Source organism: Strongylocentrotus purpuratus, unplaced genomic scaffold (genome assembly GCF_000002235.5).
Source record: "Strongylocentrotus purpuratus isolate Spur 01 unplaced genomic scaffold, Spur_5.0 spur5_contig_838, whole genome shotgun sequence".
In the NCBI taxonomy this organism is placed as follows: domain Eukaryota; kingdom Metazoa; phylum Echinodermata; class Echinoidea; order Camarodonta; family Strongylocentrotidae; genus Strongylocentrotus; species Strongylocentrotus purpuratus.
Window position 1 is genome coordinate 527530 of NW_022145544.1, and position 24122 is coordinate 551651.

General features: G+C 36.7%; 1 protein-coding gene across 1 annotated transcript in view; it reads right to left on the reverse strand.

Annotated features, from left to right (window-relative positions):
• Positions 1–24122, reverse strand: part of LOC100889507 — a 45154-nt gene that overhangs the window by 11958 nt on the left and 9074 nt on the right. Inside the window, exons 3-4 of the mRNA XM_011662651.2 lie at positions 9369–9570; positions 7314–7520 (exon numbers count right to left, since the gene is read on the reverse strand). Coding sequence (XP_011660953.2) covers positions 7314–7520; positions 9369–9570 — 409 coding nt within the window. The remainder of the gene's footprint in view (positions 1–7313; positions 7521–9368; positions 9571–24122) is intronic.

The window sequence follows — 24122 nt, forward strand, 5'->3', positions numbered from 1 at the left end:
ATATTTGTTAGCCATCAATGATGAATGTGTCCCTGCAAAATGACTGCTTAAATACATGTTACTTAAGTATCTGTACTTCTCTTTAAGATTGTCATTTTTCTGATTGATTTGACCTGAACAAATAAACCACCCACATTCAGGGAACAGATGACACTTTTTGGTGTGCTTCATTAGTGTGGTAACCCTGATAACCTAAAGAATCCACACCACGACATAATTACATGATTGGAAGTAGGTGGGGCTAGTAATTTAGTGTGGAGGGTATGTGGCTGTACTGTATTGGGAATCATGCAATCGCTTTGACAGCAATTCAAAAATACCTTCCCGACTGTAGCTTTTTAACTATTTTTGATTGTCCTCTCAAGAAAAGCATAACTAGAGTGTATCTTAAAGGTACTATGTCCCATTTGCAGGCCAAAAAAATGAAAAAGTTAAATTCCAACTGCATGTGAAAGATAATACGAATTTAGAACTTCCCTAAAAAAGGTGGGGCTTGAAAATGTCTTCAAGTGGGAAAATAATGACTATTAGTTGTCAAATCGACTTTAGGGCTATAGAGCCCTAAAGTAATAGTCTTGATTTTCAGACAATTGTACCAAATGGTCATACGTTTTATGCTGTGCAAAGATTCAATCAGTTTAATCTTGGCCATCACAAGAAGTGGGTTATTGATGTAGACAAATGCTCATGTACCCTTTACAACTCTTTTCATGTATGTTATTACCAAAGAAGAAAAAAGGCCAGTCAGTCACTCAATAGTGTCTGACAGTGAAGTCTAGCAAGTAAACGGGTTTCCTTGTATAATTTGAGTATGAGGACACTGCTATCGTTTAAATTTCACAGATAGGACATACATGACATATTCATAATTCCTGCAAAGTTCTACAGAATTTGAGGTTGGCTGCAAAAGGGACATAGTACCTTTAAATGACTAGATTTTGGTCTTTGTTACTACGATATCCCCATTACATAATCTTAAATTGATGAAGGTGTATTGATTAATCTAGGAATGGGCCCAATGATTAAATTTGTGTGCAAAGATACTGAAAATTTTAAATTTCTTGACAAAGATTCACTCTTAACCATCCACAATCTCTTATGTCAATGTTATTTTCCTTCAAGTTACTCTATTTCAGTGGTATTTACCTCAAAGCAACTAACATGTACCCCCCCCCCTCCCACAAAAAAGCATAACAATAGTTTACAAAAGCAACAGATCATCTTACCTTATATTTCCACTCCCAGATTTACACATAAAAAATAAATGATCATGGGATCACTACCATACAAAAAATAAATGTCCTCTTTATGCACTTTCATACAAACAAGCATCAGGGCTATATATAACTTATGATAAAGCCAGAGATAAGCCAAGAAAATATATTCCTCCCAGTGTTTGGAGATGTTTTCTATTCCGTTTCCTGTCTTGGATGATAGATGGTTTGGTGTCCCAACACAAATCCTTTCATCAGCAGCAAAAGGCCTTCTTCTTCTTCATCCCCCGCTAAGATTTTGATGGCTTACAAGTTGTTCTGTTATTTTGCACAAGACTCTCAGTCTCAAGCGGAAGGCTCTATATATTCCTGCTTCTTAATCTACTTAATCTTTGGATGTCGTCTGATCTTAAAGCAACATATACTAAGTACTGTATATATAATACTCTCATTGTCAAAATTGATGAAAAACTTGAGCAGTACAATAGTTCCTCTCTCTCTCTATCTCTCTCTCTCACACTAACATACAAACAAACAACTGAATTTTGGCTCCATGGCATAATATTTCTGAAAGTCACATGAATCATGAATATCCCAAGAGTACATCACTTAATTTCTGACAATTTGAGGTACTGCAATTAATATTTGAATGTTTATGTTAAACAAAATTGGTTACTCCACCTCCTAAATAATTCTTTTTCAATATAAACAAGGATCAGAGGAAACTTCAAAGGTGTGATTTCATTTTAATGAGTTTTCATATAATCTCTAAATATCATTGATGAGTACTTGTGTACAACCAAAATAATTGAATGATAAAATATGACTAAAATATGCCTAAAATCACATTATGTTCAATAATTTGTATCAAAGTGGGGCCAGTAAATTTTCTTCCCCAAAACATTTAGATTTCTGTACCCCAAATATGTGAATGAATCTTTTGTTTTATGCTGACATAAGGAATTAAAGGTATGTTTTTCTCCCAACTTGAACTTTGAACATAACATGAAAATAATCAGGATCAGTTCTTGTATGGGACTTAAATGTAGCTTTTGCTGCTCAGAGTTGATTCATGTGACATAGAGAAAGATATATAGCTAAAATATGACAGACGAGTGGGGAAGGATAAAACAAATATTTACTTGGGCTTGTTACTCAGACCCGAGAATGATTAACAACACAATCATTATAAATGTGCTCCATCAAAATTTCAAGGCTCAAGTATTTGAGATATTATGTCTGGCGGATGTCAATGTCTCGTTACTATAGAGCCCAACATATCATAGATACAGTGCCACATAAAACAAAGTTAAAAAACAGTGATCGCTTGATTGAAATTTGAGAAATAAGTTGTTATACCCTAAAAAATGTTTAAAAAGCAAAAAAATGGTAGATTTGAAAAAATAATAAAATCTGGGATCTTCAAGGTCTCATCTTTTATGTACTACCAGTATTTGTTTACCAAGCTTTCACAAAACAAGTCATATACGTCAGTTCTGAGGTCTATAGATTGTACAATAAATTTCTTTCTTCACAAGATTCTAGCATCCATCTAGCTTAAGCTTTGCATAAGCAATATCCTGAGATATATTCTGGGCTTTAGAATGATCGAGCAACGCCAGGAGCGTCACGACGTGGCGGACATGTGCGCTATATAAGAAGCCATTATCATTATCATTATTATTTAGAACCTGATTGATATCAAGTTAATAACCTGATTTGATTGTGTTTTTATAACTTAATGAAATAAGATAAAACGCACATAGATAAGTTAAAAGAGAATTATTATTCATTTTCTGATCTTCTGAAGCTTACAGTATGTCACTCTTGTGAAGCATGGAAATCTTCTTCGAGAGCCACAAATATTATCTTGTTTTTCCCCTAAATCTCCATGTATGTTTCTCTCAGTGACGCCTTACTTTCTTCACAAGTTTGATTTTCCTTATAGAGTCATCATACTCTTGAATCCACCTCAGTCCACTGAACTTAAAGATAAATGTGAGTTCTGGTCATGCGATTGCATTGTGAAAGAAATGGTGTGGAATCGACCAGAAAAGGTTGATCATCTAGTATATAAGTATTCGTGTGTATTGCAAGGTTCTGGAATCATCTAAATGATATGAAATTTGGCCAAGGCTTGGTAAAGTTACAAACACTGTACACACAAAGATGTATATGGGACTACACCAACACGTGGCGTAAAAATCTGTCCCGATTTCTACGACATATTTAGAATATGAAGGCATTTGAAGAGCCATGCTTTTCAGGGAACATGCTTTATCTAATGTTCTTCCACACTTGCATAATAACAATGATAACGCTCACAAATTATTTTTCACCTCTTCCCAGAACTCAACCTTCTCTTTAAATCTAATGTCCAATTCCAATTTATCAGAGAGAGATTTGAAATTGAAGAATTCTTGGAATGCATTCCCATAGGGTCAAAGTCATTTTGTCCATTTTAATATGGCGATGCATAAATGCATGGGCAGGAACTCACAAAGCCTTTTCCTAATGCCTTTACAGAAAACTTGAATACACAATAATGAGTTTCTTTGGCACTAGCCATTCTTTCCTTCAAGGTCAAATGGAAGTTAACACCCTCCAAAAAAAAAAAAAAAAATTTCTAGTCTGTAATATTCCCAAAGTGCTATGTGAGGTAAAAAGACATCAAATATGCGATTACTTGAGAGACATTCATGAATCTCCAATTTAGAAATTAAACATTTAGCCAGACTAACAGTTACATCCTCCTCATAATGTTTAAGGCAGAAAGTATGCATTGTTAAGAGAGGTCTGTCATTTATGATCTGTACAATAAAACCCTGCAGTATAAATATAGGAAAGTACATCCTTTCTTAGTTTATGGTATTAATACTCTTTTGAAGGTCATTTGAAGGTTGCATTGGAAGCTGGGTCAAATCCCCCTCTTCCCAGGACATGGCAAAAGTTTCTCCTCAGCTGTTATTCAACATTTTCACACTTCCAGAAAAGAGCACTGCCTAACAATATTTTGTACATGGAAAAACTACCTTATCCAGTTATTTCCGACACACTTATCAAATGAATTTTCCTAGAAATGGTACAATTTACAGAAATGGTTTCCGCTCCAAACTCAAAAGAAAAGAAAAGAACAGGGTGACTACACCAAAGGCCATATGGACTTTGTCAACCATTAGAGAAGATGGGTTCTGACGTCTCAGATCACAAGTGATAATTCCTCACCGTATATCAGAGTAATTCCTCACGTATATATTTAGACAAAGGGGATAAACGACGAGCCGGTCTGGTCGAATCTGCAAGCAAAGCTTGACAAATTCAACGCCGGTATTTCTGTCTTTTAAAGCCCTATGAGTGCCTGACATTTGGAAGCAAGTAGCCCACAAGCTGCCGTTAACGAGGATCATAAATTACAGAGTGGTTTTGATGTCGGGAATAAAGGTATGATGCAGTTGAAGAAGTTCATGAGGCCTGTCTTCATCATCTCAAGTTTGCAAATAACCCGCTATTTTTCGGAATCGGGATATTATCCTGAAGCTTAAAATTGCGTTTTCACCAGACCGATACGCTTATCACAAACTAGCTCGGACGGGCGCAAAGTAGCCCACTATTTCCCAAATAATGGGATATTTTGGAAACAATATTGGAAAGCGATATTTTCTCTACCAAATATCCCGCTAATAGCAACTGCGAGCTGATGAAGACACAAATTAACTGGTTAAGTTGCGATCGGGATCGTTAAAATAACGGGCTATCTGGCAAACTCGAGCTGATGCATCATGAGGAGGAAATAGGAGTGATAACAGGGACTTTGCTTTTCCTCCTTTGCCTCAGTTTGCCTAACTAATGGACCATTAAGGACACAAGATAAACGGGATTTGCAACAAATGCTGATAATGATGGGGGAGAGTAACATATTACTGTATCTGACAATTTTTTTGGAAGGGAGCTATAGGAAAGGTTTCTGACCTCAAGGCATCTATTAAAAGAGTTTTTTTTTTTTACTCGAATTGAAATGGGTTATTAATTCAAAATATTTTCGTAGTCATTAAAACTTAATTGTGATTTTTACAATAACTGAGAAACTTCTGTATCTGAACGTTTGACCTTTTTTTTTTTTATATCTGAAGGGAGCAATAAGAAAGGTTTCTGACTTCATGGCATCTATCAAAAGAGTTTATTTTACTAGAATTGAGAGTTTATTGATTCTAAATATCATCAGTCATTAAAACTTAATTGTGTTTTAACAAATAACTGAGAAACTTCTCCCCTGCCCCCCAAAAACAATGTACATATAGGTAATAAATCTAAATCAATACAATGATACATAGTCCACATAATTTCGAGCCGATTTAGATTACAATAGAATTTTAATTTGCAGTATGAGAGTCTTTGACTGAATTATTATTAGTTTAAATCATTCCCCTGGCATGGACAAGAACACAACAGGGGAAAAGCTGGATAGTGCACAGGGTAGGTAAACAGAAGAAGCAGAGGATGGAAGTGTTTTACAAATCAGAATGATAGAACTATTTAGTGATATGCGTAGGAGTAAAGATGTTATACTTGTCACATGACATAAGAAAGTGTGACAGAGATTTGTCAGGGGCTCCGGATGATAGAGGAGTGGCCGGAAGACAAATTGATGAATTTGAGGTACATGAATTTCATGACCCCCTTTCAAACAACTGACGTCAACTAGAGCACCAACATTGACCCTTCCTGCCCCCCCCCCTTCCCCCTTGTGACTTCCAATTTAATGTTAACTCCATCAAAAGTATGATTTGTCAGAGTATTGCAAGCATGGCTATTATAGTGAATGACAGGTCTGTATAGAGAAGGAGCAATACTTGTTGCCTTTGCCATTAGAGGGAGACATTTCAGTTTACAGGAAGCCCTTGTTTATATCTTAAGTATGCAGTCCTAAAATTATAACATCTTAGCAGAAAAAACATATGAAAGCTAAAAAGCAAAATGATAGTGGAAAAGCAAAATGATGAAGGGAAAGTAAGAAATGAAAACTTTAAGACCTTTAAGAATGTTTGAATGATAGAAGGGAACATGACCATCAAAAATATAACCAGATCTGGGTTTGAAGAGAAAGGTGAAGAAGAAGAAGAAGGAGAGGTAGAGAGGGGTGGAAAGAGGGAAAGCAGAAGGAGAAGGAGAAGGAGAAGAAGAAGAAGAAGAAGGAGAAGGAGGAGAAGAAGAAGAAGAAGAAGAGATAGAGAGGGGTGGAAAGAGGGGGAGCAGAAGGGGAAGAAAAAAAAAAGAAGAAGAGGGAGCAGAAGGAGAAGAAGAAGAAAAAAAGGAAGAGAAGAGGAAAAAGAAGAAGAAGAAAAAAAAGAATGAAAGAAGAAGAAGAAATCAGAAGAAGAGGAAAAAAAGAAGAAGAAGGAAAGAAGAAGGAAAGAAGAAGAAAAAAAGGAAGGAGAAGAAGAAGAAGAAAAAGAAGAAGAAGAAGAAGAAAAAGAAGAAGAAGAAGAAGAAGAAGAAAGAAGAAGAAGAAGAAGAAGAAGAAGAAGAAGAAAAAAAAGAAGAAGAACAAAAGAGCATTTATTGTACTACACCACACACACACAGACCAATTGGCCACTGAATGTTTTTAGGCTTCAACAGGAATTTAGGCTTGTCTTACTCTTGATATATTGGGGGGGTCATGATTTTTTTTATGAAGTAACCACTTACCTCGGATATACTCCATGATCTCTGCCACATTGTTACGCTGCTGCCACTTGTCGTAAGAGAGGTGTACCACAGAAACGACAACCTCAAACCCATTAACCATCAATTGTTCACTGTGTTTTCATGAAGTAACCACTTACCTCGGATATACTCCATGATCTCTGCCACATTGTAACACTGCTGCCACTTGTCGTAAGAGAGGTGTACCACAGAGATGACAACCTCAAACCCATTAACCATCAAATTTTCACTGTGTTTTCATGAAGTAACCACTTACCTCGGATATACTCCATGATCTCTGCCACATTGTTACACTGCTGCCACTTGTCGTAAGAGAGGTGTATCACAGAGACGACAACCTCAAACCCATTAACCATCAAATTTTCACTGTGTTTTCATGAAGTAACCACTTACCTCGGATATACTCCATGATCTCTGCCACATTGTTACACTGCTGCCACTTGTCGTACGAGAAGTGGACCACAGAGACGACAACCTCGTACCCACGGACCATCAGGGTGACATGAAGGACCTTCCTCTTGATCTTGTCGGTCCTGGAGTGGTGGGACAGGTCCTGTTTCTGAGACTTGAGTATGGGGTGCCTGCTGAGAAGGGCTAGACCTGTGCTGGGAACAATGCAAATTTACAGACTAAACAGTACCGTGGTGAGGATTGAGGATGGGTTCTTAATTAATTCGTACATTGAGTGATTTTAAGTTGGGTGATTAAGGCTAGTGTTAGTGTTTTATAACGACCAACACCAGCCCTAAACACCAAAATAGCTGGTGTTAAGGGTTTGCCCTCTAAATATCGTCAATTCCGGTAGCTAATGCAGGGGTGATAGTGAGCACTAAAAAAAAAATAGGTTTTTTGTTTTCCCCTCAACCAACCCCCCTTGAGTAAAAAAAAGAAAAAGAAAAGGGGATTCGCGGGGGGAAAAATGGCATCTAACAACATTCCCCCCTTTCGAGTAAGAAAATTAGGACAAAATTGGGTAAATTGGGAAAAAAATAGGGCAAAATAGGGCAAAATAGGGAACAGTAGAGAGGGAAAGCGGGAAAATCAGGATAAAATATGGAAGAAGAAAGAAAAAAATTGGTAAAAAAAAAAAATCAAAAAAAAATCTGGATTTAAAAAAAAAAAAATTTAAATCGGGAAAAAAATCGGGAAAAATAAAAAAATAGGGAAACCGATTTAAATCAGGTTTTTATCAGGCCTGCTAATGTTATTGATTTAGTCGTCCGCTGAACCGACCTTTGTGGCTGGTGTTAATATTTTACGTACAAATGTCCTATTCACTAACACTAGCCCCGAGGGATTAAGCAAATTTTAATTTCCAGTTCGGTGTTAGTTTTAAGCTATCGATATTGATATCAGTATTAGGCTTTTAATTTCATCAGCAAATTTTTAGCTAGATTTATGAGCTCTTGAGTCTTGACTGCTCTAAACACTAACACCCAACTTGAAATCACTCAGCGTCTGTCTAGAGCTCTAGGGCATAAAGTTTGTCTAAAACCATACATGAGTTGATGCCCTTCTGGCTCTCAATAGACAACATAAAATCATGTTGTGAGCCAAAGAATTTTTACCCATGAGGAACAACCAAAGGGTGGCAAACATTTTTACAACTATATATATGGCACTTCATTGATCGCAAGTCCTTGAACTGATCCACCAACAAAAATACAAACTCTGATGCCTTAAAAAGAGAGTTGCAATTAATATCAAGTTACCATAGATTTGAATCTATCACATGTTAATAATAAAAGGTCCCAGATATTCAGGTCATAAATCAAATATCTTGATTTAGATGATTAGATTATATTGATTGAAATATAAATGACTTTGAAATTGTTCTGATTCTACAGTCAAAGTCAATTTTCATAGCTGCCTCTTTTTTATAATTCCGCTACTGAATGAGAGTTTTGTCTCTTTCTTCAAAGCTGCCATCTACAGTTGAAACAAATTTATACAAACTATTAAAGGCATGAATGTTATTCCATAAGACAATGAAATACATATTTTTAAAGAAAATATCCCTCTAGAGCTCCATAAATCATAAAAAAATTATTGTAGCATAATAAAGAGCACTGTGATCTATTCAAAGTCACAGATTTACACATATGTAGAAACATCTACCAAATGCAAAAAAATCTACTTTTTTTAAAACTTGTCTATAAACATTCAAACTTTAGGCATTGATTAAGCATTTAGTGCAGCCCAAATGCCACAGTTCATTAAATTTACATCGAGGTAAATCATTCACAGAAAGATTTTTTCAAATCTCACAACATCGATAGTCTCAAGCTCTTCCCAGAACCTGGAATTTTGGGTGATGTAATATTTCATTTACCAGCCAACAGGATTGCCTTTATGACCTTAGATAATTTTACATTATTCACCTCATTCAATCCTGGGCAAAAGACTTATTCCACTTCCACACAAAACATAACTATGCCAGGATCATACCTTCATGCTGCCATTCTTGAAGGGCGCCATCTTTTGGTGAATGCATGTCATGACCCAGCTGGAAGGTAGACCACTTGTACTCGGGTAGCAACAGCTCCTGGAGTTCATCGACCTGGGTTCGACGTCGCCGATTGGGGAGGCTGGGGTCTTCGTCTGCCCTCACCTCCTGGAAACCGATCACATCAAGGTTTGCGGCTCTGATCTGGAAGAAAATAACGTTCATAATGATGTCTCAACTCTGTTTTTTTTTTTTTAAAGCAATTTTCCTTGTTATACATATAGTCTTTAGTACCAGAACTCCTTTTCATAAACCTCTTTTTACGAATTAGCCTTAAATTCATTATCATTTGTAACATACATCCATCCATACTTAATGGGAAATGTAGTCCGGTTCCATGCAATTTTTGTCTGTTTGTTTGTTTTGGGCATTTGTATTTGTTTATTATCTGTAAAGAATTTTTTTTTTACCATGTTAAAAATGTGGGGCATTTTGTGCAGTTCACTTTATTTTGATGATATCTATTTCTTGTAAGGTTGTGATATATCTTTAAAGCATTAATGTCTAAATTAAATCCTGTTGTACTCAGATATCACTTAGGGTTTTTTTTTTCTACTGACAAGCAATTCTTGCTAAATTTAACAAAATGAATCATCTTTCATTCATAACAACCTCTTTCATGAGATAGGCAAATACTTTAAAGGGAAGGGGTAACTTAGCCTCGGATCCAAAATAAAATCAATGATTTATCTCATGCTGCAATCATAATTATAAACCTTTAGGTCAGTCAGGAATCCTACAAATTTTACATGCAAATCGCCTGTATGATTATCAAGATATTTATGATTGGAATTCAATATTTCAAAACCGTATTCCAGTACAGTTTTGAATCTGTAACCTCCCTCCCATGATAACTAATGTATCCTTTAAAATCAGGAAATAACCAACTTTGTGACTGATATTGAGTCATATGTAACTGAATTTTACCTTGAGTTGATATTGATTTTTTAATGGCACAATATCCATTGATTATAAACTAATCAATATATTTGCAAATGCACACATAATGTAAAAAATATTACCCTTTCATTAATGAATGTCTAACATTAATACAGGAATACTAAAAAATAAAAGCTCGAGTTTTGTAGAAGGAACAATGATGTATTGACTTCATTCACACGCACCACGTATCTATAGATTGGTTTTCATAACATTAGGTTTGTATAAAGTGAAAACATTATAGCATGGTTGCCATGGCATCAGACGGTACAATCGTGTCACAAGCAATGTGAGAATTCTTGCCTCAACGAGTGAATGCTATTGAATATTGTCTGTTCAGAGCAATAAGGGTCTTAACTCTGTGTTAAAGTACAAGAGTTAATGCCATTGTAGTTCTAACCAGATCAAATTGAGTAAGCCTGCTGGCTATTAATAAGCAGTTATTCGGTACAGAGCAGTGTAATGAAACACTTGTCAGACTGCCAAAGGAATTATATTTCCATCAAGGGATAATATTTGGTATTGAAGCGCATCGCCCTGAGGGAAAATAATATATCAACAAAGGGTATTATTGCAGAGGTGAAGTCAAATATTATTTTCGAGCTAAACTACATGTAGCACTTGCTGTCTCATGTATCACACAAACACAGTTTTCATGACTAGAGATTATTTTAAAGTGCTTACAGAGAGAGTATTTCAGAATCATTTATACATTAAATTTGGGGTAAAGTAAAAACTCCACGTTATGACAGACAATGATTTTCCAATACTTAGTTATAATCATGATCACCCACTTTTCAGAGCATATATCCATTAGCTTTCAAACTGGCAACATTTGCTCTAGGATCTTTTGTATATTATATGTCAAAGATATACATGTAGGGATAGGGTTAGGGTTTGCAAAATGGTCTTGGCTTAGGTTTAGAGTGAGGATAGGGTAGATAACTAGATATACAGAGTTTGGTCCATGGTTGAATTTTAAACTCAGTTGTTGTATCAAATGGTCTGCAGAGCAATAGGCCAATTTCGTAATGTAATCCAATTTAGGGAAGGCAACTTTATTATCACTCGCGTTCGTCCGGGTTCAGGACGATCGCGTCCCCTCCTTTGTTAGCAGAACGCGACTGTCCTTAACGCGTAAGGTATGGGGGATTAAAACCTTCTCCATTCATCGCGTACCCTCCTTTGTTTAGAGAACGCGAGCGTCCCAAACGGGTCCCCAATGAAAGGGGCAAGAATGGGGGGATTATCTTACATAATATTACATAATTCTTGAGAGGAATAGGGTTTCTATTTGTCGCGCTAAGAGGGGCAAGAACTCGTTTAATCACCTTGCCAGTAAAATTCCTTCCTTCCAGCGATCGGAAGGCTTTCCCCATTTTAAATGAAATGTAAATGAAATGAAAACTGTGTGAATCACAATCAATGCAGAGGTCCGTTGTTTGAGGTTGAGAGAGAGAGAGGGAGAGAGAGGTAGAGGGACGTAGACATGCATGTTTTGTTCTTTGAAATATTTACTCTACGAGACTGTTATGTATTTTTTATATGTCATCTATTTTGGAGGTTTGGTCTTATGAAAACTGATTTTGAATGAGTGATACGTAGGCTGTGGCCGCCTTGTAGTTGTAGCGACCAGCAGCGCTAGAACAATTTATAATTTGCATACCCTGTGCCGCCCATTGAACCCTGGGAAGGGTAATAGACATTCTGACATTTCTATCGATCTTTTCGTGGGTACAATGAATAGGCACAAATGAAGTACTAGAAAGTTGGATTGATAACCGTATCTTGGAAATGTTGTAATCAACACCCAAGTTCAGACAGACCGCGATATTTACGATTGTCAGCCTACGCCTTTGTTCTGAGAGCGCCGACTTGTGGCGGGAATGTCATAATAAATCTGTCATTATTTGTATGTCGTTGTTGCGACTGGACAATGGTGAGGAGAATTTTTGTTATGATAACAAAAACAGATCCAACAATACTCCTTTTTAATTCGGGTAATACATCTGTATCTCAAATCAACACAATTTCCTTTCTTATCTGTTATCTTTCTCTCCAGGCCCTCTCTACGCCCCCCTTTTTTTGTTAGCCCTCTTACTCTCTCTCTCTCATCCAGTCACCTTTCTAATCTCTCTCTACCACTATCTCTCTACCACGTACTATCTCTCTTTCTTTAATCAACACTTTCTTTAGCTAGTGCGTCCCATGAGAAAACGAAACGGAGAATTATCGATGTTTTATGATAACTTGATCAAAATTATAATGAATAAATGACACATATTTGTACAGGAATAACAAAGTTCCGTTTGTTTAAATAAATGCTTGCATTTCCATTATTTCCATAACTCTGTTTGTTGCTACGGCAGGCAGCCAGTGAAAACGAATTCGTTTAATCAAATTATGGAAGTGCTAGCATTACTTTAAACAAACAGAAATTTGTTATTCCTGGCTCATTTTTTCTGATTGAGCCGAGGTTTAATTTATGAAAGGGCAGAAAGTGAATTTTCTAGAAATTCAGATACCGTTCGCCAAATGACTTTTTGATACCCTGTGGTGGTGGTTATTTTACCTGACTGCTAAGAAAGCAACCAGACGGCCGACGGCTTTAGGTTCTCTCCGAGGGACCTGGTAATGAGGATTAATGCCTTACCATAGGACCCTGCATGTCTTCAAATTGTTTTTTAATCGCTCATTCGTGAAATATGCATAAGAGTTGCATCACTGAAGAGGATCTAAGCTTTACCAATATGTGTCATTTATTAATTATAACTATGATTGAGTTATGATAAAACATCGACAATTCTCGGCTTCGTGTTTTCTGAGGCGCACTGTATATTAGGTCGATTGCTTATCTGAAATGAGGCGAGTCATGTCAATCAACACCAAAGTTCCAAAACATCGCGTATATTAAACATCGTTACGCGCCTTCGTAATGCACACCCTCCCCAATTTAAATGCAATTCCGAGAAAAAAATATATGATAAAATGTGACCCGGCACCACAAAACCAACAAAAAGTCGCAACCAGCGATTCTCCGTAATCAGCTAAAATGTCAATTTAGGTAAAAAAAATAGATTTTTGTTTTTTTGCATTTTCTGAAAGAGTGGTCTTTTCTGTACCTAGTATCAAAATTTGGAAGTCTAAAACATAGTAGAAGATGTGTTTTAAACGGTTTTTCTAGACCAGTTTTTTTCGCACAGCCTTCGGTCTCTTCCAAAATTTGATCACTTTTCCCGAGCGAAATTATCGTAGTCCGGAAATGGTCGGTCGTTGCTAACGGGTCGTGCTACGCGGGCTGTGATTGGTCCGTTATAGCAATCAGTGCGGCGCGCCATTTTGTTTGTATCCGCTTTTACATCCGAGTTCCAGATTTGCGTTCGTCTTATATTCTCCGTTAACGACTTCGAGTAGCTTGAGTTGTTGCATTTTCAAACTTGTGATAAAGGATGAGAAAGAGTTTTTGCATTTTAAACTTGTGATACAGGATGAGAAAGAGTTGTTGCATTTTTAAACTTGTGATAAAGGATGAGAAAGAGTTGTTGCATTTTAAACTTGTGATACAGGATGAGAAAGAGTTGTTGCATTTTTAAACTTGTGATAAAGGATGAGAAAGAGTTGTTGCATTTTAAACTTGTGATACAGGATGAGAAAGAGTTGTTGCATTTTCAAACTTGTGATAAAGGATGAGAAAGGGTTGTTGCATTTTCAAACTTGTGATAAAGGATGAGAAAGAGTTGTTGCATTTTTAAACTTGTGATAAAGGATGAGAAAGAGTTGTTGCATTTTCAAACTTGTGATAAAGGATGAGAGAGAGTTGTTGCATTTTTAAACTTGTGATACAGGATGAGAAAGAGTTGTGACATTCCCTAAATAATTTTGTTTTCATTTCTGTGCTTCCAAATTTATTCTCCCATAAGAGTTTTGAAATCAAGTTCTTATTGTAAACACACATTCACACTCTTGATATCATCATTTTGCTTACAGCTATCATAATTCTCCCCCTTCTTTTCCCTCTCTGTCTCTCTCTCTCATTCTTTCTATTTTTCGTTATTCTATGTTGGTGTCTTTACTGTGTGTCTCCTGCCTTTCTTTATTTTTATACCACTTTCTGGCTGGTATTTATGAATTGCTTCCATTAATTATCATCAGGATGGCTACTGGAAATGAAAGAGCAAGTCATAGTAAAAATACTCTGAACCTCCTGTGAGAAAGAAAACAGTATGGGAATTAGGTATAAAGCAAGTTCATAATGTGGTTACAAATAATTGCCCAGATGTATACAAAACAAGATAGGTGACAAGCAGTGTTATGTAAGGGGGGAACAAAAAGACTCCGGGTCCACCATGAATAGGCATTGTCTAGTGCAGGTGTCTCGGCACTATGTTGCAGTTCACTTAATCTGTCCAATTACAACTCTATACATTTACAACATAATAACTTTTGAAAGACTTAAGTCCACACATTGAAACCTCAGAAACATAATGAACAGACTATGTTTGACCATCAGGCCAAATTTCAGCCTAATCTGAAAATCTCTTCATAGTGGTTGCTATGGCCTTTTGATTCACCCTTCTATTGATTTCCCTGTGGTTTGCTTGCTCCGCATGCTTGAATAGCCCCAAACTTTAAAGCCCTCTTTCTCACAATTTAATACCAGTAACCTCCCTCACCAGCTCTTTTCATTCACTAAATTGAAAGGGTTAGGAAGCTTCAATTTGGACAAGTAATATACCATTTCAATGAGGAGAACTTCTTCTTTCATAATCAGATGAAATCAGGAAAATAATTTTTTGCGACTTTTTGTTGGTTTTGTGGTGCCGGGTCACAAATTAAGTTTGTATTTTAATAATTGAAGAAAAAAAAAAAATTATTTTAAAGAGGTGGAATTACAAAATTAGAGGGGGCAGATAAAGTAGGTGAAGAAAAAAAAAATTAAGTTTCAAGATAAAGAAATTGGGAATGAATTCGCAGTTTTGAACACAATTCAAATTTCTAATTTCAATGAAAGTCTGAAAAAACGATATAATAACGTTATCATATTAATCATTGAAAAAAAAATCTAAGAGATGGAATTGCAAAATTAGATGAAGTAAGTGATGAACAGGGGCGTACGCAGGATTTTTTCGCAGGGGGGGGGTAAATTGCGCCGAAAAGTTAGCAATGACAGACGGGGGGGGGGTAAGAGCACATTTTTTTGTGTGTGTCCAGGATTTGATGTTTTTTTGGTCACCCATAAGCACACACAAAAAACAAATGAGGGGGGGGGGGGTTCCCCCTCCCCTCACTGCGTACGCGCCTGGTGATGAAGATATAAATAAAGAAATATTAGAGTTCAAGAAGAAAGAAAGGATCGGGAGACGGAAAGATGGCAGCCGCAGGTAAAAAGGGCGACTAAATAAATACGAAAATGCATTGAAAAGGGAAAAGTAAAACCAACGTGAAGGCAAAGATAGATCCACAACTTCACTTCACTCATTCTGGACATTTCATTACTATCTGTTATTTATTTGAGAAACCAACTACAACTACCAACTACGAGTGAGCCATCACTCATCACGTGGCCTTGGTCGATGATACATAATGCGGACATAATCCAATCTTATCAAAATGCTAATGTCTCCCCCTTGTTCAGCTCCGATCCCTTCTTGGCGGCCAAGCCCTTTCATGTTTGCGCGCTCTCCATCAGACATTCCCCTCTCTTTCTCTCTCTCTCTATTGCGCTGTCTGTTTCGTGAAGTTATCCCCTCCCCCCCCCCCCCCCCCTGAAAAGATAAGCGTGGGAAAACCTCTCTCTCGCTCTCTTCTCTGTCACATTCACTTGAGGACATTCACTCGGCCCATAAATGGCTTTGTTTTTGTTTACATTAGCTCAGAGGCGGCTTCATAAGTCATGAATGAACTGACTAGTATGTCTGGTTACTAAGCAACTATGCAGTCAATCAAAATTTTCAAATTCATTTGTGGCTGCATTTTCATATCGGGCAATAAAAAAAACTCAAAATTATGATATTTAACAATCATTTTTAACATAAGTATGAAATAGTGAGATCCTACTCAAACTCGTGAATTTCTCATTTTTAAAGAACAATTTCCAGCAAATTACAAATATGAACTGGCCATGTTAATGACGCGGGCGTACAAACACGTCGACAGCTCTTCAGACTTTCTATCAATTGCTTTGGTGTCTCGAAGTCGACGGGTGTATGTCATTTTGAGACAGAGAATTTATTTTACTCCAATATAAAGTAAAAGACGAAGAAATTTGAGTACTGCAATTTTTGTGAAAATAAGAAAATGCAATATTGTTTTTAATATAAGGAAAATAATTACAGCTTTAAATACATGACTTGGTCTAGCTCGATAAAAATCCAAACAACTATGATCATATACATTTTTTTTTCTTCGTAACATTGGATAACAAATTTCACAAATTCCAACATATTGATTATTTAGTGCAAGGGTAAATATGACAATGACTCGGAACATAATACAGGGATAACAATTAATCAAATTACTCTTAATACTTGTAAACGTTTTTTTTATTATTTTTTATAATTTTTTTTTCTTCAGGGGGGCGGGGTCAAATTTTCCCTCGTGTCGCGCCACGCCTTTTTAATTTCTTGGCGAGAGGCCTGATTATGCATAGAATAAAAAAAATCAACAAAAGGGAAAAGTAAAACAGGGGGGCAAAGTTACATATCTACATCTTCACTTGTAAGGTAGACTACATGCATGCAATGTAAATCCTTATTTTTATTTCTATATTTATTTTGTAAAAACACTGAATTTTCTGCTGTGACTTTAGATAAAACTCAGACTTCACAGAGCTGCCAAGCAGAACGTTTTTAACGTATTTATACGTGTTTTTTTAAGGGAAAATACGTATTTGTTTTGCTGTGCTAAAATTGTAAGTTCTGAGTATGGCTATGCGAACGTGGCTACAGGTTGGCTGTGAGAACGAGCGTATGCATAGTATGCATACACACAACACAGGGGATGTACACCACTCAAAGACGTGCGCATTACCCCCAGGCCATGCATACACACATGCATCCGATCGTGATATCAAACCAGCATCCACAACACACGCAAATTACATATCAGTGCACTGCACTACACACAGCGTCACTCACTAGTACAAGGAAATCCCGATGTCACTTCCAAAAATCCACCCCAAAAGCCAAATTTTGCTGTCACAAGTGCGGAATCGGAGCCATATTTCCAAAGCACGCGGTGGCTTAGCCAAGTTTTAAAAAACGGCTTCGCCAAAAAAAGCGCTTAAAATAAAAAAATCAGAGATTTTGTAACGAGTTTTTTCGCTTATCGCAAGCGCCCTTCGAGGCAGGCCTGCTTCGAGGGCCTTCGAGTGTGGTGGTATCTTTACCAGCGCTGTAGGGTTTAGATCACGTGACCGCATTTTAGGTCACGTGACCGCTATCCACATGTTTTGATTTGCGCGAATTGCTGATACACGCAATGCAGTACTGATTAATAGGTTGGGGGAATACAGACACTACTAAATATGATTTATATATTTGCAGTGTCGCACAAGAAGCTTTTATTCATATGCGGCTGTATGTAGAAAGACTTGAGGCGTTGCTGGTTAGGTTTATTATTTTAGCGCGCGACACATTTTTTAGACAAATTATTATCAATCAACACGGGAGGATTGCAGCTCTAGCTCTGCTTTCAAGACTGAAAATTCATCTATGAAAATTTACTATCTTGTATTTTAAACACGAGCTAGACGGGTGCAACTTTATTGTCAGGGAACACCAGATTAACGCGTTCTAGACGGGTCAGCTATTGTCAGGGGACGCCAGATTAGTAAGGATTAGAGAGGGGCTGGATAGCGGTGAGGTTCATTGACAGCGGTCCTAGCGGACGGGATGCGTTATTTTTTTATGCGGCACAGATTGGGGCATGGCGCGTGTTAAACCTATGGGAAGTACGTTCTTTCCCTTCTGAATAGTGTCTGCACGTACGTGAGACTAGTCATGTTCGCTAGCGCATTAGCGCTGCGAAGAAGTTTGTATATCCATCGCGAACTATGTGTTTAGATAACATTCCTCTTTGTTTAAGTTTTATTGACTAATTATTGTGATGTTCTCCTTATTGACGTGCTGCCTCCTCTTCAGATTTCCAATTTGATTTTAATTGTTGATATAATGATTTTCCATGCGGTAGTGGATTACATGTAACACTATTAAAAACAGACCTCTACTACTTTTACTGTCTAGTATACGCACACGACCAGTATTAGTCTGTAAATCAAGACCCCTTTTTAAAAAAAGCCCCAATCTGTGCCGCATAAAAAAATAACGCGTCCGGGAACGGGGGATTAAGAGATAAGTAGGCGTCCCGAACCCGGACGAACGTGAGTGATAATAAAGTTGCCTTCCCTTAATGCATAAATCTTTGTTAGTGCCTCATTGCAAATTTTTTCATTCACCTGTTACAAATACAAATAACTGTATTTCAATATTCAGAATGCCACTTGCATACGTTAAGTAGGGCAAGCCACAATGTTTGTCCTACCTAGCAACATTGTTGCTGGAGCATATAGGACCACAAACTGATATAGCGACCGACCAATAAGTTTAAGAATATCTTCTCGAACAGTTAATCAAATGTGGGTATCCCTATACCCGACTGAGAATGTATCATGAGCGAACAAATCTGGGCAAGCCCTGTACTCAAATATTAAACCACCCGTTGATAAAAAAAAGTTCAGTATATCATTAGCTGAGAGCCAAAAAGGCATTCACTCCAATATTTAAACATCAAAGTTAATGCCCTTCTGGCTGTAAACAGATGAATTTATAATTGTGATTAAGTTTTGATAAAACATTGATAATTCTTGGCTTCATTTTTTTCTGGGACGCACTGTATAGGTACCGGTAGCTCTAATACACGTAGCTCTTTCAATATCAGTCCACACTTAACCTCAATAAGAATAGATTGTATCCTAATTCTATTCACGTTGATATGCATCAATTATACTGTAATATCCTAGATTTTCATTTTTTGAAATTAACCTGAGATTCCCATCCCTGGTAATAAGCGAAGATTATTGCTAGGGTGGATGATTTTGACTGATATATTCAGGTCAGTTTTGAAAGACCATTCTAGCAGGTTGTCAAGGACAGAATCATATATTCATATTTTGATTGGTACAGCAATTCTTATTCTGGCATTCATCGCATTGTTTTGATGAAGTTTTAAAAAAAAGAAACCAATTTCTCATAACTTAACATTCAAATTCACCAGCGTCCAAGTGCATGTCTAACACGTCTATCATCAAGTTCTATGCTACATACTTGTCGGTAGAATCACAGCTTTTTTCTCCATTACAATTCTTGTTGTTCTTGTGTCACTGTAGCAGGTTTAACTTTTCTGGCTGCATATGTACACCACATTTTTCAGTGAATTAAGATGTCAGATCATGAAACAATTTTGCATCCTTTAAACAGTCCATCTAAACCACTGGTAATCAAGGTGTCACACTTCCAAGTCTTACGCTCGTTAGGATCCCAGCTCGTTAGGATCACAGCTCGTTTCTCCATTAAAATTCTTGATTAGCAGTGACAGCCCAATAAATCAAACCCATTCTCCACACCTTCATTCAGTTGACCTGGGATTACTGGAGAGCTAGCTGGCTTGGATGGTCTTGTATTTCAGAAGACATTAAAACACTGACCATTTACTCAATGCTCAGGATGTTCAATTCTATGCGTATACATGTATGTGTAGAGCCTGCTCTTTAGGGCTTTGTTCTCATATGCTGTATTAAATCATGGCGTTTTTTTATAGGCCTACTGAATAAATGGCAAGCAAAGATGGAAAAGGTAGCTGTGCACGACATTTGTCATTACATCCTCACATACCCTGTGTGCTATGAGATTTAAAAAATGTACAGAGCAGTACGCTGAAGTATGGTTTAACCTAACGACTCCACCCAATCACAGTTTGCCGTAGTATATGTGAACAAGCCTTCATACTGATTCATCTGCAACATGGTATTGCTAGAGCAGTGGGAACTAACCCCCCCCCCCTCCCCCCTCACACACACCCACCTCCTCCCTCCCTCCAACCCCACCCCTCATTCTGTCAGTAGATTTGATTAATACCTGCAAACTTCAAATGACAAGGATTTTTTTCCTGCAATTAGGATATCCCATTGCTCAATTATAAACTATAAACATTGTTTCTCACCAATTACCCTGACTTTCTGTAGCTATCTATTCACTTCCACTTCTCAAGCATACTTCTTCCTAGGATACTTACTTGCAAAAAATATATACTTTTTGTTTAATAAATGCCCTTCCTTAGATATTATTCATGTATGCATAAATCAATTCAATTTTTAAATATTTAAGAAACAAGCTGGGAATTTTTGAAACTAGATGATTAAAGTTTCATTGTAGCTCTTCTTTGTAACTATTTTTGCTTTTATCAAACACACTTAGAAAAAATACCATGTCTGAAATACCTACAGTACATGCAAAATTTAGTCTGTCAGAGAAATGATCGAAAAAAGTCTTCCAAAGTGTCTCCCTTTGACATTTTGATTGATGCTTTTCACACGAGCCAAGACCTTCGTATCATACACAAGTTGAAACTACTGCACAGAGCTTCTGCATTTTGCAAGAGATTTTTATTAAATTATTAATTTTTCAAGGTGCAACCTGGTTCTACTAGATTGATTGTATATAGGTCATCTACATCGCCACAAGCAAATATTCCTTAGTGCATGCACTTCTCGTGTTAGAATAAAATGCCAATAAGTGTGGCTCGCTACAGGAAATATGCATGCATTTCTCGTGAAAGAATAAAATGCCAATAGACCTGTCCTCATCAGCTTGAGTTTGCCAAAAAGCCCGCTATTTCTGATTTGGAAATTCAGGCCGATCACAAAATAGCGGGCTATTTGGCAGGTGGAGACGCACATAGCGGCCTATTAAAAAGGTAAGCCAATGAAAAGTTGTGCTATAAACAGGGTTTTATTATGGTTAACACTAATCTTCCCAGGATATCTTGGGCTAGTTTGCAAAATAGCCCACTATTTGGCATTTTGCGTCTTCACCAGCCCGAAGACTCGCATTTTGCACAAGCACTGAGTAAATTTCTGGAGCTAATTTCTCAAGCTCGAGTTTCCAGCTGATAAAGACACAATTTGTAACTTCGAGCTAATTTCCCGAATCAGAAATAGCGGGCTATTTGGCAAACTCGAGCTGATGAGGACAGGCCTACCAAGTGTGACTCTCTACAGGAAAGGCTTCCTCCACTTCAAAGGTAGCACTTAACAGATTGATGTGGTTATGAAAGCCACTGAATTGTTCATGTATATTGCTTAGAATGAAAAGTAGTGTAACACATCTCTGAAGGTTAACCTGTTGACTGCTGAATTCTCTCATACCCATAGACATAACACAGGAGCCACCCAGTTCCTATCGGCAATGGGTTAATATCAAAAAGGTCTTTGTGTCGTAAGAAGAGAATACTGAAGGCAATATGCTTCTTATCAACAACAAAACATCAACAATTCTACACCCTACAGAGTATGAATTACCCTCAATATTTTTATATCATAATACCATATTAAAGGAGCAATTTTAAAGAATTCCAAAACCATTGTCACAAACTAATCTTGCTTCCCATCAAATTTCAGGGTGATTTTGTGAAATATGAACGTAGATATTTGATTTAATGTACAGTCTACTTAAACCAGTTAAACAAAATACTTTCCAACTGAAAGCCTTCCAACTGAAAACCTAAATAATTATTAAATAATATTTATCCTTCTGAATGTGTGTTAAATCTAAAATAGCACAACTGTACTTCCCGAGTCAACCTACACAAACATGAAACAAACTTGAACCAGGGTTGAAAGCCAATTGATGTTCCTTCTGTTTGATCTCTGAATATCAAATACAAGGGCACACCCTTCAACTGTGAATATATAATGACATCTGCTTATCTTTCATATTTGTAACATAGCCTTGTTTGAAAGAGGGTTAAGTGAGCACTACCCTGAAAACCTTGCACTCATGTTTACATTTCAAGATTAAGTGTTTCAATTTTGCTTTGTCTTTAATAATTAATTGTAAATGTATGTCACTATGTTCATGGCTATTTATACAAGAAATAATGCGCTGTTGCCAAAATATATCAATGCAGTAATGTATCTTGCAGAACCTATTTTGAAAAATAGCAATTCCAATTTCTGATAGGAAATATAAAAAAATGTGGTTTGTGATACACAAGTGCTCAATTGATAAATTGTATTCATATGCAACAATTTATGCAACAGTTTTCCTCTTTTTGTTGCAATGCCTATTATATGAAGGACTATTACAGTTTACTAGAGGTAGGATATAAAAATGTGAAGGGTTGAATATGTATCTTCATGATTTAAAGCACATACTACATTATATTTTACTTATTTTGTTTGTAAATGTTTAATCCTAAATCATATCACATCTCTTAACTGATCACCTGCGATCAGTAGAGTAAGCAACAAGACTACGAGGCTTACAACCATTTAAAGTGTCCAGTATACAATCAGCTCGTCATACAAAGAGAGAGAGAGAGAGAGAGAGGGGAGGGAGAGAGACAGACAGACAGAGAGAGAGAGAGAGAGAGAGAGAGAGAGAAGGGAAGTGTCAGAAGTAATTGATTTCCCACTCCACACGCCTCCATTATCACTCGAGCGCATAGCTTCCTTTCTTACATGATAGGATAAGCTTGACCTGAAAGATTATATAAAAACAGATCATAGTGATCCTAATATTTCATGCAGATTGTAGATGACAAGAAACAAAACATATACCTTGAAATACATGCTTATAGAATTGACTTTGGCCTGAAAGCATATATAAAAACAGATCAATCAATACGAGTGGTGGTCCTAATATTTTATGCAGGTTGTAGATGACAAGAAACAAAACATATACCTTGAAATACATGCTTATAGAATCGACTTTGACCAGAAAGAATATATAAAAAAAACAGATCAATCAATACGAGTGGCGATCCTAATATTTTATGCAGATTGTAGATGCAGGGGTGATAGTGAGCCCAACAAAAAAAAAAAAAAATTTCCTCAACCATGCGTTAAAAAAAAAGGGTATCAGGGGGAAAAAATTATTCCCCCCAATTTGAGTAAGAACATTTGGGAAAAATCGGTAAAACTAGAAAAAATTAGGGAAACTCTGGAAAATCTGGAAGAAAAAAAGAAGAAAAAAAATTGGGAAAAAATCAGGTAATTATCAGGCCTGTTGATGACAAGAAACAAAACATATACCTTGACATACATGCTTATAGAATTGACTTTGTCCTCCCTATAGCTTCCTTTCTTTCTTCAAATCTGTTTACCTCTATGTGGAGTTGATAACCTTGATGGCCTTTTTAACTATCAAGTACCATACTCAGCATCTTTCTACATGCATGTCTTTTTCCAGCTATCTTCTTTTTTCTTTTAATGTGTTCTTTATTGGATCCTTATCTCCTATATTTGGTGACTATTTGATTTCAGATTTCCTTGTAACACTGCAATTCCTCTTTTCCTTCCCTCTTTTTTTATTTGTATAGAACTATTTCTCTCGCCTGCCATATATTGTAAAAACCTGTACTCATTATACCGATCAGTCAAAGACTCAAGGTAGATATGGTTACAGTACCACATTCATATAATCCCTTTATTCTTTGTTATACTTCCTTTTCTTTACCTCCTTATTGTCAACTATTCATGA